General features: G+C 40.5%; 2 protein-coding genes across 3 annotated transcripts in view; one reads left to right on the top strand and one right to left on the bottom strand.

The window, feature by feature from the left end:
- The first annotated feature begins 7702 nt into the window (after window positions 1-7702).
- The window catches only part of LOC114829513 (uncharacterized protein DDB_G0284459-like), a 42670-nt gene continuing 32616 nt past the window's right edge, over window positions 7703-17756 (top strand). For both annotated transcript variants that reach the window (XR_004574772.1, XM_034288099.1), the window contains exon 1: window positions 7703-7794. The gene's annotated coding sequence lies outside the window, so the exon portion shown is untranslated. The remainder of the gene's footprint in view (window positions 7795-17756) is intronic.
- Window positions 12802-16227, bottom strand: LOC105022187 (gastricsin). The gene is made up of 9 exons (XM_010890390.4): window positions 16120-16227; window positions 15749-15881; window positions 15263-15380; window positions 14925-15043; window positions 14583-14782; window positions 14015-14131; window positions 13695-13842; window positions 13279-13377; window positions 12802-13089 (listed from the first exon to the last, which is right to left on the bottom strand). Exons 1-9 carry the CDS (start codon window positions 16173-16175, stop codon window positions 12925-12927), a joined length of 1155 nt encoding a protein of 384 aa, XP_010888692.2. The 5' UTR covers window positions 16176-16227; the 3' UTR covers window positions 12802-12924.

Here is a 17756-nt window from a genome sequence, read left to right as displayed (position 1 = left end):
CTAAAAATCATGTTGCTATGATTACTGCGGTTGCAATATCTCAAGTTTGGTATGGGCTATTTTCATACTTTTTTCGAATACTTGTAGGTGAGAAGTAGAGGTAGATTTTGGTGAAGCCATGTTTGGACATCTGGTTCAGAAGGTACTTTCCATTGGAGCTGTTTCTGAAAAGTAGGAAAAAATCCTGTTGTCATGGCTACTATGGTTGAAGTAGCTCAAGTTTGGTAAGAGATATTTTTCTAAATTCTTTCTGATTTAAATAGCTGAGATGTAATGGAATATATGAAACACTCTAATCTTGTATATATTAAACACTAATCTTGTTGGAAAAGTGGGTTAAACGGCAGCTGTTTTGGAAATATTGCTAACATTGTGTTGCTAAGGTTATACTGCAGTTTCAGTATCTCAAGTTTGATAAGAGATATTTTCGTAATTCTTTCTGATTCAAATAGTTGAGATGCGGACTAATATACAAAACACTCTAACTTTTGTATATCTCATTTGCAAAGTGGTCCAAATTGCAGATATTTGTATTAATTAAATCCCTATGCAATAAAATGCTAATGAATTACTTAAAAATCATACAATGTGATTTTCTGTATTTTTGTTTTAGATTCCTTCTCTCACAGTTGAAATGTACCTATGATACAAAGTCTACATGCTTTGTAAGTAGGAAAACCTGCAAAATCGGCAGTGTATCAAATACTTGTTCACCCCACTTTAGATAAAATAATTGTACTTTGCTGCACAAGTCCCAGTAATAATGAGAAGTATGTCGAATAACTAACCTGGGGCCTCAAGTCCACAGGATTCCACAAGTAATGCTAAAAAAAAGCTAAAACATATTCTACACTTTTGTCCCACTCCTTAGAATGTCTGTCTATCAATATTCCATGTATTAGGTTTCAGGTTCTATTGATAGTGGACTTACAGCCATGCAGGCTTATTTACAGTAATTTGGAGACCTGGGGTAGGTTCAGAAGGATACATCACTTAAACAACATGTGAATGTAAAAAATGAATGACCAAAAGGAATGTAGAAACGCTTGGTCACATTTAAAATGTTTGTAAGCTTAACATAGGGATGGAAAGTTCTGCAATTGTGATGGAAATCACCACTCGAATTCCCCAGAGTCAATGCTGTCTCGTACTGTTAGCTACAGCTAAACTAACCTCGATTCTGATTTCTCTGAATGGATGCTTCCTCCTCAAGTGTTGCAGCATGGATGAAGTGCTGTTGTGAAACACAAATTCAGTCTTGCAACAGTTACATACAACCAGGTTATCTTTATTACTAATATTACTAATAATAGTATTACTAATATTTGGAGACAGTCAGACTTTTTTTGCTGAAACCTGGACCATATTCAATGTTAACCACAGTTTTTTAAATACAAGCCTTGATGCAGTACATTCTAATCAAGGATTATTGTAATGAATGTAATCAAGTTAGTTGATGAATTGTGACTGCCCTACATCCATGCATTTGTATTAGTTTATCAATAACTTATTTAACTCCTCTTGGTTTTTTGATAACTTATTCATATGTCACCTATTAGACAAATCTCATATGCCACTAATCTAGGAGACTAGAGCTGCACATTGGCGTCAGGGTCGGACTGGGACCGTAAAACAGCCAGGGAAACGGCCCGCGACCCATGTACAGTTGCTTAATACAAATAGACTATATAATAATAAAGTATAATGCAGTGCTATTGATGACTGTTAACAAAATTAGATCTAATACAGTATCTAAAAATAAATATGGCACCAGAAGCCTGTCCTACCTTAGACAATCAGCAGGTTGCGATCTGCAACTCTGTCAATTATCCCATCACCATCAAGGGCCATCAGAATCTCCTTTTCTGTAGCCATCATCATAAAGCTCTCCGGGTGATCTTGGGACATGGTGCTTCTCAGTCTGTTCTTGATAAATTTCAAGGTTGAGAAACTTCTTTCACATGCCACTTGTGTGATAGAAAGAGTGAGGAGGAATCTGTCAAAAGGTTGTACTTTGTCAGGATTGCATAACAACAGAAGGTACCGTTTTTGCAGGATTTGCAGCTTCTGCTTACCAGACTCATCTCTTCCTCAGTATGTTTGCCACTTTCAACCTCTTCACCATATTCAGCTATTAGAGTGGATCTTACACTGTATTCATCTAGAGGTGACATCTTCAGTCTTTCCCACTGTGTTGCTAAGGTCTTTAATTCAGATTGAAGTCTTTCAGCTGTGGCTCTTTCATCAAATCTGACGAGGCATTTACTGACTTTCCCAGTGCTGTTGTTGGTAGCCCTTTTTGCCTTATTTCAAGGACGCTTTTTGGATCCATACAGGCGAAGTCTTTCCAAAGGTTTGCATTAGCCTCACAGCGGCGGTGGATGCTCTCTACCACAGTGTCCATTATTACATTACGTACTTAGATTTTGTAATCAGGGGCAGGATCTGTTAAAGTCTCATCCATTGAGATCTCACCCTGCATGTTTTTCTTCTTCCTGACGCATTTTTTCAGGGAGAGAATCATGGACCTCAGCCTCAGAGTCAGCCTGTTTTTGAAGCTCTGCATTGGCCCACTCCACAAAGCTGTCAGACGCTTGCTTTACACCCTCAAAGTCCCTGTCACACTCCTTCAGGCTGTCTTGGGTACCTAGAACCAGCCGATGGGCAGTTAGGATGTCCATGCCATGGGTTTGCAGGTACTTAGAGAGGGGTATTTCAGCTGAAATATTCTCAGGAAAACCTGGGCAGTGAGAATGGTCTCGTACTTGAGCAGACACTCTGTAAACCCTTTTGCTTTAACTTGCACAGTGGGATTAACTGCTTTGTCATTTCCTATCTTCTCAAGAGTTAATATTTGGTCTACAAACAATGCATGTCCTGCATTCCCAAATTACCCAAACACTTTTTTCAGGGCCACATCTTTGGCCCACCAGCGTTATTCACCTATTGGTGACAGGTGTCTGTGGGGAGGGTCATCACTCCCTCCCTCCCAAATGTATATCCGCTTGTAGCTGTCTTGAATGAATACTGTCACATCATTTAATATGGTAAAGAGGGTAACAGATGGAATGACAATGGCAGTAGTGTCAGTTAAAACTAGATTCAAAATGTGTGCATAGCACCAGACATAAACTTGAGTCGTTGAGTGTGCTGAGAGTTGAGTGGGGAATCCCTGGTAATTTCCCTGCATGTTAGCAGCTCCATCAGTTGCATTGCCAACACGTTTTTTCAATATTCAAGTTGTTGTTGTCCAGGACCCCTTTAAGCAGTGTAACGAATGCTTCCCCAGATGAATCCTGACAGTCCACCACAGCAAGCAGTCTCTCATGGACAACATCTGAAACGTAGCGAACAATAACATCACTGGTCTTTGGATGTGATGTCTTGAGTGGTGTCTATCTGGACTGAAAACATACCAGCTTCCCTGACCTCTTTTGCCACTTGTTGCTTTATGGTTATTATGGTTTCAATAACTGATTTAACCGTTGTCTTCGAGAGAAAGGTAACTAATGACCCTCTTCCACCTTTTCCTCCAGATTCATGAAGCCTTTTACTTTTTGAGATGCAAGCAGTTACGTGTTCATTTAGACAGACATCATATTTGCTTAAAAGCAAAATCTGTTCATGGAAGTTGCCATGATCAACTGCCTGATTCTCCAAGCTGTATGCAGCTTCAGATTTGCCTCAGTAACTCAGGCCACACTTTCCAATCACCTTAACAACATCAACCGCCCTCTCCAAGACCATTCACCTTTTTCTCACTTGTTGCCGATGTTCACACATCTGTTGATTGCAGAGTAGAGATTTTATGTCTGCCTTGCTGGCTTTGAGAATGTACGCATCCGCACAATCCGTGTGAGCAATGGTTCTTTCATGCTTCTCTATCCTTTGGTGCACATGTGACCAGGTTTTCATGCCATCCTTAACAAATGCATTCTCATTTGCAGGCTTTGAAAATGCAAGGCAGACTGTACAATATGGGGAGTTTGGGGAGTTTCACAATATGTAAGCCATTTTCTGTAACCACTTTCTCCCTTACTTTCTTTTTCCTTACTTCTCTCTGTTTCTGCATCTGCTTTTTGATGTTGCAAAAGAGCAAAAATCTGTTAAATATAGTCAATAATAAAAATCTAATCAGCAAACTATTTTCCATATAATAACCCTGTTAACATATAGTCTTTTGTGTACAGTTGCATTAGTGCATCTGTCAAAGTCTCTCCACTGGACCCTGCCACCACAGCAGCCTAATCTTTTGCCCAGTGTCACCTGTGGCAGCTTTAATACACAGAACAGAACACATAAGACAATTGCATTTGATCCACGTGCCTCATTTATTATTTTAAACCAAAAAACATATTGTGCATATTTAGATGAGTGCCTTTTTCTTTTGGCCATTTCTTTTCTTTCATTTAAAATATATAGCCTATATTTGGATAACAGTTATACCAAATTTATAATTTATAATGTTTTTAGAAAAAGGAAAACAATATGATTTGGATATTTGAATTTTCTAAATGTCAAATGCAGCTGCTTGCACCTGACGCCTCTGGTACTGCCGCATCTTCAGGCTGCAGGTGCCCTCCATCACTTCTAAGCATTTGTGGTCAGACGAATAAAAATTTGAAGTTCATTTTGGAAAACTGGGACGCCATGTCATCCGGACTAAAGAGGACAAGGACAACCCAAGTTGTTATCAGCGCTCAGTTCAGAAGCCTGCATCTCTGATGGTATGGGGTTACATAAGTGCATGTGGCATGGGCATGTGGCATGTGGTATGGAAAGGCACCATCAATGCTGACAGTTATATCCAAGTTCTAGAACAACATATGCTCCTATCCAGATGTCGTCTCTTTCAGGGAAGACCTTTTCCAACATGACAATGCCAGACCACATACTGCATCAATTACAATGTCATGGCTGCATAGAAGAAGGATCCGGGTACTGAAATGGCCAGCCTGCAGTCCAGATCTTTCATCCATAGAAAACATTTGGCGCATCATAAAGAGGAAGGTGCGACAAAGAAGACCTAAGATAGTTGAGCAACTAGAAGCCTGTATTAGACAAGAATGGGTAACATTCTTATTCATAAACTTGAGCAACTTGTCTCCACAGTCCCCAGACGTTTGCAGTCTGTTATAAAAAGAAGAGGGGATGCCACACACTGGTAAATATGGCCTTGTCCCAACTTTTTTGAGATGTGTTGATGCCATGAAATTTAAAATCAACTTATTTTTCCCTTAAAGTGATACATTTTCTCAGTTTAAACATTTGATATGTCATCTATGTTGTATTCTGAATAAAATATTGAAATTTGAAACTTCAGCATCATTGCATTCTGTTTTTATTCACAATTGTACAGTGTCCCAACTTTTTTGGAATCGGGTTTGTAATAGAGATACTTTATGAAGTATTTGATTTTGGCTAACATCTTTCAGGAAATCATTTTTTCATAAATGTTTTGACTATTCTACTGTATATAGTTTGATGACAACCTAGTAGATGAACTGATGCTCTGGCTGGACAGTGATGCTGCAGAGGACAATGTGTATGCTAATAGGGTCTATTCGTATTCTAAAGACTACAAACAGCGTTTGGCTCTGGCTGTTAATGTCGTTTGAAAGGCTTGGCAGTCCTAATGTTAATGGTTTAAAGGTTGAGGTTAAGGTCAATTTTGGTAAGCTACATTTTTCTTTCGTGTGTCAGCTGGGATCTTCCACAGCACAGGGGTTGAACACTTTGCAAGCAACATATTATTATTTTTAACAAAATCCCTATGCCATCTCACAATGATTGATGTTTTTTAACCAACAAAACAAAATGTCAAAGTACCATTTGTAATTCAGTAATATGACAAAATTGGTCAAGGGTTTGAATACTTTTGCAGTGATATAAAGGACAGCAAAACTGAATAATGTAAAAGTTGAAATGCAAGTAAGAACCTTTACGTCTACATCGCAACTCTTAACTGACCATTTTATTTTAATAAACTATGAAAACATGCACTATTGTTGTACTGGACCAAGATGGGCCTTGTGGGGCCAGAACTATAAGGACAATGGTTTTCTTTGAGACTGTGGTCCCAGCTCTCTTCAGGTCATTGACCAGGTCCTGCCGTGTAGTTCTGGGCTGATCCCTCACCTTCCTCATGATCATTGATGCCCCACGAGGTGAGATCTTGCATAGAGCCCCAGACCGAGGGAGATTGACTGTCATCTTGAACTTCTTCCATTTTCTAATATTTGCGTCAACAGTTGCCTTCTCACCAAGCTGCTTGCTTATTGTCCTGTAGGCCATCCCAGCCTTGTGCAGGTCTACAATTTTATCCCTGATGTTCTTACACAGCTCTCTGGTGTTGGCCATTGTGGAGAGGTTGGAGTCTGTTTGATTGAGTGTGTGGACAGGTGTCTTTTATACAGGTAATGAGTGGAGAACAGGAGGGCTTATTAAAGAAAAACTAACAGGTCTGTGAGAGACGGAATTCTTACTGGTTGGAAGGTGATCAAATACTTATGTCATGCAATATAATGCAAATTAATTATTTAAAAATCATACAATGCGATTTTCTGGATTTTTGTTTTAGATTCCGTCTCTCACAGTTGAAGTGCACTTATGATAAAAATGACAGACCTCTACATGCTTTGTAAGTAGGAAAACTTACAAAATCGGCAGTGTATCAAATACTTGTTGACCCTCTGTATATAGGACAAGGTGACTTTTCAGTATCTTTGCCTATATTTATCAAATGCTTTTTTGAGGAGTGAATTGATGCCAATATTCTGACACACATCACCCTGTCCTAAAAAGACTTAGACAGTTATCAGAAAGGTGAGCCAGGGTAAGCTTTAACAAAACATAGAAGTGAACATAAAATCCCATATGGGATAAATTAACATTGAAATGTGAAAAGATCCAATACCAACTTTTTGCCGCTATATTTTATAGAGATTATGACAACTATTATAGTCAGTTTTCAACGGGACACCAGGTTTGTTGACTCCAAGACCAACCAGTGACATTAAGTGATCCATCACATTCCTGGAAGAAACAGTTTAGCTGAAGTTTTCCCTTCTGATATTCTGTGGCAGAAAGTAAAGGACCCCTGAGCTCCCTCTGGTCCCTGGACACCAGACACTCAGTCAAGTAGAACATCTCTACTGTCACACTATCAAGCAGTTCTCCCTAAGCAGCTGGTGCCATTACATTATCAACTGTGGTAATTAAACAGTACACACACTAGGGATGTGTATGTGATTGATACATTGATAACCTGCATCTCTTGCGTAACTCATGATTAGCTATACGTTTCTCCTGCAAGGACAGTGAAAGGAGAGGTAGATTTGTTTTCATGTGTGCTGTGTTTATACGATAGTGTGGACAAGTACAGTACAGCAGGCACAAAGGACACCTGAAGTCCTGTATAACATAGTTATCAGTTTGATGTCAAATCAGTAATAGATGGTAAGTTATTTGAAGGAATAGATTAAAGAAAAGGAGAGAGGGAATCTAGGAGAGAACAGAAATGTCAAGCCAGAATTTTCGCTTTTTGTGTTCCGCATAGTCTTGGCCTGAAACCTTTGTTGCCCTAGCAACCAGAGAAGGAGATTAAAAGAAAAATGGTATGTTACATTATGACATGCATTGTAAACTAACGTGCTTGCTTTTCCCTACATTAAGTTACAATTTCAGATCAACAAAGGCTTTCTGCACAGCAATGAAGGACAATTGTGGCCAGAGCGAGCCTCCTTTAGGCTGACTGACGCCACTCGTGACTCAGCGCTGGGAGAGCTTTGAAAGGTATGGGTATGAGGGTTTTGATTGGTTCTTATTTAATAGCTAGTTTTTGTGAGGCGCCCCAAGCTACTGAATCAAATTTCTACGCCCACAGGGGAGAGGAAGTACATTTGACAGTTTGGTTTCACGGGGCAGTGCTTTAGTAAAACAGAAATCGTGATCATTTTTCATTTAATTCGAAATGAGAATAATCCAACAGGTGGAAGGTGCTGCCTTGAAGATAGAGTGTGCATGACCTTGATTATCAACACCTCTTAACCACAACATAAACAATACTTTTCAGACTCTTAGGTCAGGCAGACTTTGAGCCAGTTGTCAGCTACTCTAACCCTAGTCAGCTGTGGAAACATAAGCATACACAGCAGTCTCATCTGCATAAGTTGTAGTTTGCGGTTTTTCTCTCTGAAATGTACAGCTATTCAGTTAAAACAATGTTATTAATGTAAATAGCGAAAAGGACCACCTCAAAATCCGTAGGAAACGTTTGACTTGGTTAAGGAACATTTTAGGATGCAGACTCGATCGGTCCGATGAGAGGAATGATAGTGATTGGCTTTTCCCCTTTCCATCTATGTGGCACAGTGTGTGATACTTCAGCAGCTCTCGGTACCAGAATGTTCACCATACCAAGTTCATAATAGTTTTCAGAAATTCTTACTATGAGCTCTCTTCCTGTCCACTGTTGTATTCTGATTCATTAATATGTGTTTATATATAAAATGTGTTATTGTATATAGTATATATGTTTAGATTATACAAAGCATAGCACTTTTAATACTTGTAATGGTTCAAATTAATATGTCTAAATTAAGCACTGTTTAGTATTTGGTTGCATAGAAGTCTCACTCATTGACCCCATGAGACATTAGGTGTCTTCTCTTGATGTCTGTTTGTTTAGAAGCATGTTTTCATAATTCTCACCTTTAGCAAATGGACATGTTCGCTTGGAATTAAATCTTGTGTCTTGACTTGGCCAGTCATGAACCTTTTTTTTGACTGAAATGCTCCCCAGTTGCAATGACTTTGGTGGTTTTTACTTAAAATGTTTTCTTTAAACTTCATCAATAAAGAGAAGTTAGCCAGTTTCATTGGCAGCGATAAATGTCCAAGCTATGACAAAGCCTCCACCAAATATTACAGATAAGGTGGTATGACTGTTTCTTTTTATATAAAACATTTCTTCTTGCCATCACTCTGGTAAATGTTAATACTTGTCTCATCTGCTCACAATACCTTTTTCTGGAATTTGATACACAGTACATAGAATGTGATACATCATGGGTTGAAAGAGTAGTTTGCCATTTTAACTTGGTTGATCATTTTTAATAGCTCACAGTCACCCATCAGTCTAATTAACTATTCATAGGTTGTTGAAGAAAGATCAAAGGGAGTCACCGGTTCTGCATTGCCATCATTTAGTGCCTTTAAAAAGGGCTTGAGCTTGTTGCCTTTAGTAGATTGACGGTTCTGTACCGAAAGGTTACATATTGTTAAAATGAACAGCAGTAAATCAAATGTATTGCATAATGGCTTGGTGAACTGTTGTCTTGAGTTTGAAATGACGTGGAATAGTTGGTGTCCAATCCTATTCATTTCATTGGTCACTGACAATCGTCACACCCTCACTCCAGGTTTTCTTCGTCGGATTGGGTTATTTTGTGTTCCATCACTAAACCCACCTACTTCCATTAACTTCATTGGCCATCGAAAACACACCGTCTGTGCAGAGACCTCAAAAATAGGAGCAACTGATCACACGGGGGTGTGTGATCTAGGCTCTCTTATTTATTTATGCTTTCTATGTGATTTGCAGCAGAACCGAGTCTCTCAAGTTTTTTAATGAGGGGTATATATGACAGTAAATGACATAAGTAATATACAGTCAGTCATGGATGCATATAGGCTCCATACCGCTCAAGCTGGGGGGATTTTGAAGCCAGAGGCATACAGTGAGGGAAAAACTTATTTGATCCCCTGCTGATTTTGTACATTGGCCCACTGATAAGAAATGATCAGTCTATAATTTCATGGTAGGTTTATTTGGACAGTGAGAGAGAATAACAACAAAAAAATCCAGAAAAACACATGTCAAAAATGTTATAAATTGATTTGCATTTTAATGAGTGAAATAAGTATTTGATCCCCTCTCAGTCAAAGATTTCTGGCTCCCAGGTGTCTTTAATACAGGTAACGAGCTGAGATCAAGAGCACACTCTTAAAGGGTGTGCTCCTAATCTCAGCTTGTTACCTGTATAAAAGACAACTGTCCACAGAAGCAATCAATCAATCAGATTCCAAACTCTCCACCATGGCCAAGACCAAAGAGCTGTCCAAGGATGTCAGGGACAAGATTGTAGACCTACACAAGGCTGGAATTGGCTACAAGACCATCACCAAGCAGCTTGGTGAGAAGGTGACAACAGTTGGTGCAATTATTCGCAAATGGAAGAAACACAAAAGAACTGTCAGTCTCCCTCGGTCTGGGGCTCCATGCAAGATCTCACCTCGTGGAGTTGCAATGATCTTGAGAACATTGAGGAATCAGCCCAGAACTACACGGGAGGATCTTGTCAATGATCTCAAGGCAGCTGGGACCATAGTCACCAAAAAAGCAATTGGTAACACACTACGTCGTGAAGGACTGAAATCCTGCAGCACCCGCAAGGTCCCCCTGCTCAAGATAGCACATGTACAGGCCCGTCTGAAGTTTACCAATGAACATCTGAATGATTCAGTGGAGAACTGGGTGGAAGTGTTGTGGTCTGATGAGACCAAAATCGAGCTCTTTGATACCAACTCAAGTCGCCGTGTTTGGAGGAGGAGGAATGCTGCCTATGACCCCAAGAACACCATCCCCACCGTCAAACATGGAGGTGGAAACATTTTGTTTGGGGGGTTTTCTGCTAATGGGACAGGACAACTTCACCACATCAAAGGGAAGATGGACGGGGGCATGTACAGTAAAATTTTGGAGGAAAACTTCCTTCTCTCAGCCACGGCATTGAAAATGGGTCGTGGATGGGTATTCCAGCATGACAATGACCCAAAACACACAGCAAAAAAGGAGTGGCTCAAGAAGCAGCACATTAAGGTCCTGGAGTGGCCTAGCCAGTCTCCAGACCTTAATCCCATAGAACAGAGGTCTCAAACCGGTTCCACGGAGGGCCGAGTGTCTGCAGGTTTTCGCTCTCACCTTGTACTTAATTGACTAATTAGGTCACTAATTGGTTAGTTTCTACCCCCACCTGGTTGTTTAGGTCTGAACTGGGAACCAATTTAAAGGAAAACCCAAAAACCTGCAGACACATGGCCCTCCGTGGAACCGGTTTGAGACCTCTGCCATAGAAAATCTGTGGAGGGAGCTGAAGGTTTGAGTTGCCAAACGTCAGCCTCGAAAGTTTAATGACTTGGAGAAGATTTGCAAAGTGGAGTGGGACACAATCCCTCCTGAGATGTGTGCAAACCTGGTGGCCAACTACAAGAAATGTCTGAATTCTGTGATTGCCAACAAGGGTTTTTCCACCAAGTACTAAGGCATTTTTTTCAGAGGGGTCGAATACTTATTTCACTCATTAAAATGCTAATCAATTTAGATTATTTTTTACATATATTTTTACAAAATGATTTGTTGTTATTCTGTCTCTGTTAAACCTACCATTAAAATTATAGAATGACAATTTCTTTGTCAGTGGGCAGCAGGGGATCAAATACTTTTTCCCTCACTGTATGTCAAAGGTGGTAAATACAATTCCTAATTTTCATTTCAGGACCTAATCAATCACCTAATTCTTTAAGTTGCCTGCTGACTGTAACTATAAATTAGGATGAGGACGAAAGACAAGTGTTAAGAGGTCATTTGCAAGTGCAGAGATCCAGGAGTTTCAAGAAAAATTCAGAGCTGACTTATTATGACCGGTTGAAATCTTTTTATATTGAGACTTCTCAATACTGGCCTTTTACTTCTCATCATTACAAAGATTTTTCCTTGTATGGACACTCTGAAACAGGCCTTTTCATGTAGTGATGGGCATTCTTGAAGTTACCATTGTCAGTCCTCTTAAATAAATATGCATTTTTCCTCATCTAGAATCCACTTCTGGTGCAGTAGTAGGAACTCTTTCGGGCAGTGGAGATGTAGTTTTAGCTGGTGGTGGTAGTACTTCCTTTCACTTGTTCTCTGCTGATATTAATCAGTATGCAGCTGCTCTAGCTTCCTTTTTATGCAACATATGGAATTGTATTCACCAAAGATTTCAGAAGATGATCGATGACTTACAAGCAGGACAGCAGTATCTGTGTAACGCTGCTGATTTAGTCAAATTTTTTAGAGCTTTTGGGGCTGACTTAACCTATTAATCAAGATACAAAGAACATTTCTCTACCGCTAGGGGGCCTCTGACTGCTAGGGAGCCTCCGACCGATCGGGGAGAGGGGGCCCCAAACCAAATTTTCCTAAGGGGCTCCAAAAGGCTAGAGTCAGCAATGCACACAGACAGAGGAAACACACTTGCTGATGAATCCACACCTGTGTCTCTTGTTAAGCTGTGAGAAATTATCCAGCTGTGTTTTCATGGTAGTGATGAACAGACTGATGGCAGAAATGGATTGCTGATACCAGTCATTTAGTGCCATAAAGAATGTTTTGGGCCTTCTTAATTTTGGGCCTCCTTTAGGCCTTCTGCCTAAAGGAGAATATCATCTTTTTTATGTTAGATGCTTAATAGAACACACAGAGCCAATGCAACCAAACTTGAGATTAAAAGCATTTAATTGTTGAAAAACACATACTATTTTACCAGAGAGTCTTACCCAGACTGTTAGTTACCAGTTCTTAATTCACCTCACTGTGTTTCTGTAACTCTGAATTGCAACTTAGCCTAATGATGATAACAATCAGCAACATAGCTGTGTTTACATCCAATGTTGTCTGAGAATGAAGAGGATTTCATTGCAGTGCTGGTGTAGAAACAATCTTAGATTTGAACAAAAGACAGACTCATAGAGTTTGCCCTGGTTAGATGTTCGAAAATAACCAGATTGATTGCTGTGTGTGATGTTTTAGAATTGCCAGTGGTGCAGGTTTGGGGTGGTAGAGCTCTAAGGCCGGTCTGTGTTGGTTTGCAGTCATTTCGGTCAGACTGCAGTGCCAAAGCCCACTTGGTTGTTTGTGCGGTCGTAGACAGAGTAGTACTCCCTGAGGAATACATCTCCCAGAATCCACAGTGGCTGTCCATTTTGGGATGGCAGGTAGGTGGGGCTGATAGCCACATAGCAAACCGGATTCCCATTCCGGTAATACTGGGGAGAGAAGAGAACACATGTTGATAGCATTCAACACAGGACACTGCAGCAGGCGTGCATGTACACGTCACATATTCATTTACATGAACTACTGACATATGACTCAGTCACACACAAGTCTTATGCACCAGCTTAAGACAGCATGAGCCTTCACTTTCCACACATCAATCAAACATTGTGACACACCTGTGTCATGTATGCTAAGGGTGACAGGGGGAAGTTGACTCCATTCATGACGAAGGTGAGAGTAGGCAGGCTGGTGACCTGGTCACAGCTCACTCCGTACTATAACAACAACAACAACAACAAATTCACAAACATTAGTGGGATAAAATGCCCCTGTTTATTTCCCCATGCTCTCCCTTCTGGATTACATTGGTTTATGATGTCAGTACTTTCTACTGGTTCGGGGGGTCAGCTAGTACTGGTAGGTATTGATGAAATCTGTTCTGTACTGGTCTTTATTGGCTAACTTTGTTCTGTACTGGTTAACTCTTCGATACTTGTTACATTTGTTCTGCACTGGTCTGTACTGGTTAACTCTTTTCTGTACTTGTTAAATATGTTCTGTACTGGTTAACTCTTTATGGGATTATAGCTACCCCTCCATACTGGTCCGGCTGGGCTCCGATGCGCTCCAAAATTGTTGACATGAACTGGCTGGGTGCAGTCAGCTTTGAGGTGCCTGTGTCCACGATGGCCTGGCAGCCCTGACTACACCATCCTGTCTCTTGACCACTGATCTGGAACCTGGAGATATACAATAATTATGAAAGACGGACAGACTGAGACTAGCATTAACAGTTTCCTTAGAAAGCTTTAATAGGGTTTTTCACCCCATATGTTGCATGCTCTAAGTAGTTTTGGTGTCATTGTTTGGTTAATGTTGTCAGTGTGTTTGTTTGGTGTAGTTGGTTCTGACCCTTGGATGCCAATCTGCCAGTACATCTCGGCGGTAACGGGGATCCAGTTGAGCTGGCCCTCATACTTCGACTGGTCCACTCCTCCAAACGACAGCTCACTGCCCTGCTGGCCGCCCCTGCACACATTTTGTTTTAAGCATAGTCATGAAAAAGTGCCAAAAACAAAGATGTATGTTGCATAGTGTGGCCTGGTCTAGATGTACTGTTGCAGAATGGGTACAGACCATACAGCTATGCCCCCAGGCATAACCTGAGTAAGACCATCTGCAAGCTAGATATTGGTTTCATAACAGTGGTATAAGTAGGCAACACGTCACAAGCGGGTGTGGTATATAGCCAATATGACATGGCTAAGAGCTGTACTTTGGCATGACACAACTCTTAGCCGTGAAATATTGTCAGTGTATCACAAAACCCTGAGATGCCTTATTGCTCATACCTGTGGTAAACAGGTATGAGAATATCTCTTAGCCATGGTACACTGGCCATATACCATACCCCTTTGTGAATTATTGCTTACATATAACACTGCTATCAGCTAATCAGAATTCAGGATTCAAACCTGACCTGCTCAAGAAGAAAGCAAACATGTCGGCCTGCAGAAGATTCTGAGAAATCATGTTGTCCATGACGGGAGTCACTTGTCCGACTGAGAGAGAAGGGTAGGACAGGCCCAGGATACCATTGTACGGAGCATCACCAAAAGTCGAACCTGGTTCATTGGTGCTCAGACCAAACTCCTGCTTAGTAATGACGAGACCACCAACCTAAAGAGGTGACAAACAATACTCCAACTCAGTGTCACAGACTAGAAGTGAGTGTTCTGTTGTGGCTCAGTGCTGCTTATAGTGAGGTATAACTTTAATAGAAGTTGCCTAATATTTATACGGTTGCGAAGGTGAGACTCACATTGACTGTGTCATATCCGAAGATTCCATAAAGGCTGCCTGATCCATAGGGCAGGTAGAAGGACTGGCCATTGTTTTGGAAAGTGGATGACTTCCGGGGGTCATACTTTGTATGGGCATCTGCAGGAGGGACATAAACTACTTTGAATGTACTGTTCACAAGATAGTTATTTGTAGAAGTGTACAGATGTGATAATGGAGGTAAAAATCAGTGGTGAGGGTAGTGGGGGATGTACAGTTAGTTAAGTGTCTTGATGAGGAGGTAATACACATACTATGTAGTTGTAACTGTTGCTAGTTGTTGCATTCATGTGTCATGAAGCATCCAGCTGTACTCACTGCATGACGCGGTGTTGCAGTAGATGGAGTCAATCCACAGGTTTGAAGAGCCAGTGTCAAACAGCACCTGGAAGGACTGGGGGGGGGTTCCAATGCTGATGGCTCCGAAATATATCATCTGGAAAACACAACAGGGATACAGTTGAGAAAGTATAGAGCCCCTGATACATTTTGACAGAACAACACCGAATATCTAGAGTTGTGACCGTTTTACATAGTCTAGATCAGTTGTGGGCAAACTACGGCCTTCCAGCTGGATCTGGCCTGGGGTACCTTTAAAAAAGAAAACAATTTATACTTTTAAATAGGGAGAAAAAAATCAAAACATATGCCAACCCCTGTCCTAGATAAAAGTTAGTTTGAATAAAAATATGTACATTAGCCTAAAACATAAAAATAGACTAATTTGGACATAGACCTAACGTACAGAACATTGCCTAACATTCTAGACTGTACATTGGCTTATGTTCTAAAACATAAACTCACGTCATCGTAGTTGTTGATGTACATGGTGGCAAACTCATTTGGTTGGTATTTAAGGGCAGGGTCTTGGTAGGGCAGGCTTTCGCCTTTCTCCAGCATTTTCTCACGGATTGACTTCTGCCTTACCAGAGGGACCCTGGGAAACAAGCACACAGATGCAGTCAGATTGTGTATGGAGTAAAATGTTACAAATGCAACAAGGGTACATAATGTGGAGTAATCTGTGACTGAGAGAAATTAAAGGATGTTTCTGTAGAGAACATGCAAGGTTTAGACAAACAGGACAACTGGATGAAATGAAAAACTGAAAAAGAAAGTGAGAAACTATACTTTTTGAAGTGATAGTGTGGTATAATACTGGTTTTAGTACTAACCTGACAAGTCCCTCAGCAAAAACAGCAAACGCCAGCACAATAACGAGACACTTCATGGTCACTGCCGATGGATGAGGCTTAGCTTGAGTGGAGACTGTTCTTATATACTGTACCAAACACACATATGGCAAACATGTATGCTAGTCTGTGTGATAAAGGTGTTTGTGACCATGTATAAACATAGTATATCAGACTTAAGGAGGTGACTATCAGTTGCATGTTCCCCAGACTGCACATTATCTTTTCATTGTGCAGACAAGCCCTTACTCCACTGCACCGATAACAGCGCCTAACAAACACTACTATTAGTTTACTGAACCAAGTCAAACCAGATCAGATTAGACAGAGGCGGCTCCTAATTTGTTGAATTGTAGCGGCTGTGCCGATTATTGGCAGGTTTTGTACTTTTAACTCTACAGACATGAATCCACTAGAAGCTGTGGTTCTGAGCCTCTGTCTATTCCCTGTTATCCTGACTTTCTGACCAAACCTCATCAATCACTGACTATGTGAACCCTTACCAATAAAAAACCATCTAGGGATAAAATAAAATGGTCTAAAATGTATTTTAGCGGAATAGCTCTGGTAAGAAGAGGCAAAGTTGTACAGTAACTGTCAAAGGCATCTGACAAAAAAAATCTAACTAGTCCTGTGATAAATTGTTTCATGCTTCTTGTATATTTTGCTGCACGTTTTTAAGTTTGGCTGCTACTTGTTTCTGCTTTTTGTGCTTCCTCAGGTCAGGGCTGTAAGGTGGCCAGTCTAATAATGTAAGTGCAGGTCTGTAGACTTCAGGTCATTGTAGATCATTATCATACTGAAAGGAAATGTTTCTGCCAATCTGTCAAAGATTTCTTGTAAGATTTTTTCTCACAGTCAAAGCATGTAACTTGGTATCAGTGAACGCCAGATGCTGAACAAGCCATGGATTTTCTCCAGTCCCTCAAAGCAGTGAACTGGAATTATTGGTAATCAGATGCAGACCACTTTTTGGGCCTTTTGCTCCATTTTCCCATCAAAACTTATAAAGATCAGAAAAATACCTCTTCATATCATAGTTCATCTTCCATTGTAGTCTCTCATATTGTCCATTGCAAGATCTAAGGCTTCAATTGTATAATATTGACAATTATTTCCTATTGGTAAATGCTAGAGAGCGAGCTAAATATTGATTTATCTTCCACGGTCAATACAATCCAACCTTGGCTCTGAGGTTGACAGATAATTTTTCATTGCAGAGAGGCCTGGTGATGGGGATGCTATATGTTTTTTGTAATAGGACCTAGGGTCAAGGTGTGGAAATGGATATTGGATAACCACACCACTAACATGGGCTCCCCCCAAGGCTTGTCGTCTTCTCTTTTGTGCGTCATGTACACTGATTGTAACATCTCCTACCCTAGCTGATGAGTTTGCTGACAACACAGCGATGGTCAGCATACTGACAGTGGAGGAGGAGGAGTATGGGCTGGTCTTGGAGGAATTTGTTTGGTGGTTTGATGATTCGAAATGTTTAAAACAGAAAAGGCTAAATACCTTTTAATTGAGCACTGCTGTTTCCACAACAGTAGTAGCTTAGCCGCTGCGGCTACCACTTGTGTCATCAATTTGAATAGCTTAGCAGGTGCTGCCTTTAC

Source organism: Esox lucius, chromosome 19 (assembly GCF_011004845.1).
Source record: "Esox lucius isolate fEsoLuc1 chromosome 19, fEsoLuc1.pri, whole genome shotgun sequence".
NCBI classification, from domain to species: Eukaryota; Metazoa; Chordata; class Actinopteri; order Esociformes; family Esocidae; genus Esox; species Esox lucius.
Note: the sequence above shows the minus strand (reverse complement) of the source record. Positions and strands in the feature narration are given on the sequence as shown.

Bases quoted from the DNA above. Each gene is read 5' to 3' on its own strand.
- LOC105022187 (XM_010890390.4), bottom strand. From the start codon at position 16,175: ATGAAGTGTCTCGTTATTGTGCTGGCGTTTGCTGTTTTTGCTGAGGGA. The intron at 14,783-14,924 runs GTGAGTCTCACC...TCACCTCTTTAG, and splicing joins TCGGATATGACACAGTCAAT to GTTGGTGGTCTCGTCATTAC. The intron at 13,843-14,014 runs GTCAGAACCAAC...GTATATCTCCAG, and splicing joins TGGCAGATTGGCATCCAAGG to GTTCCAGATCAGTGGTCAAG.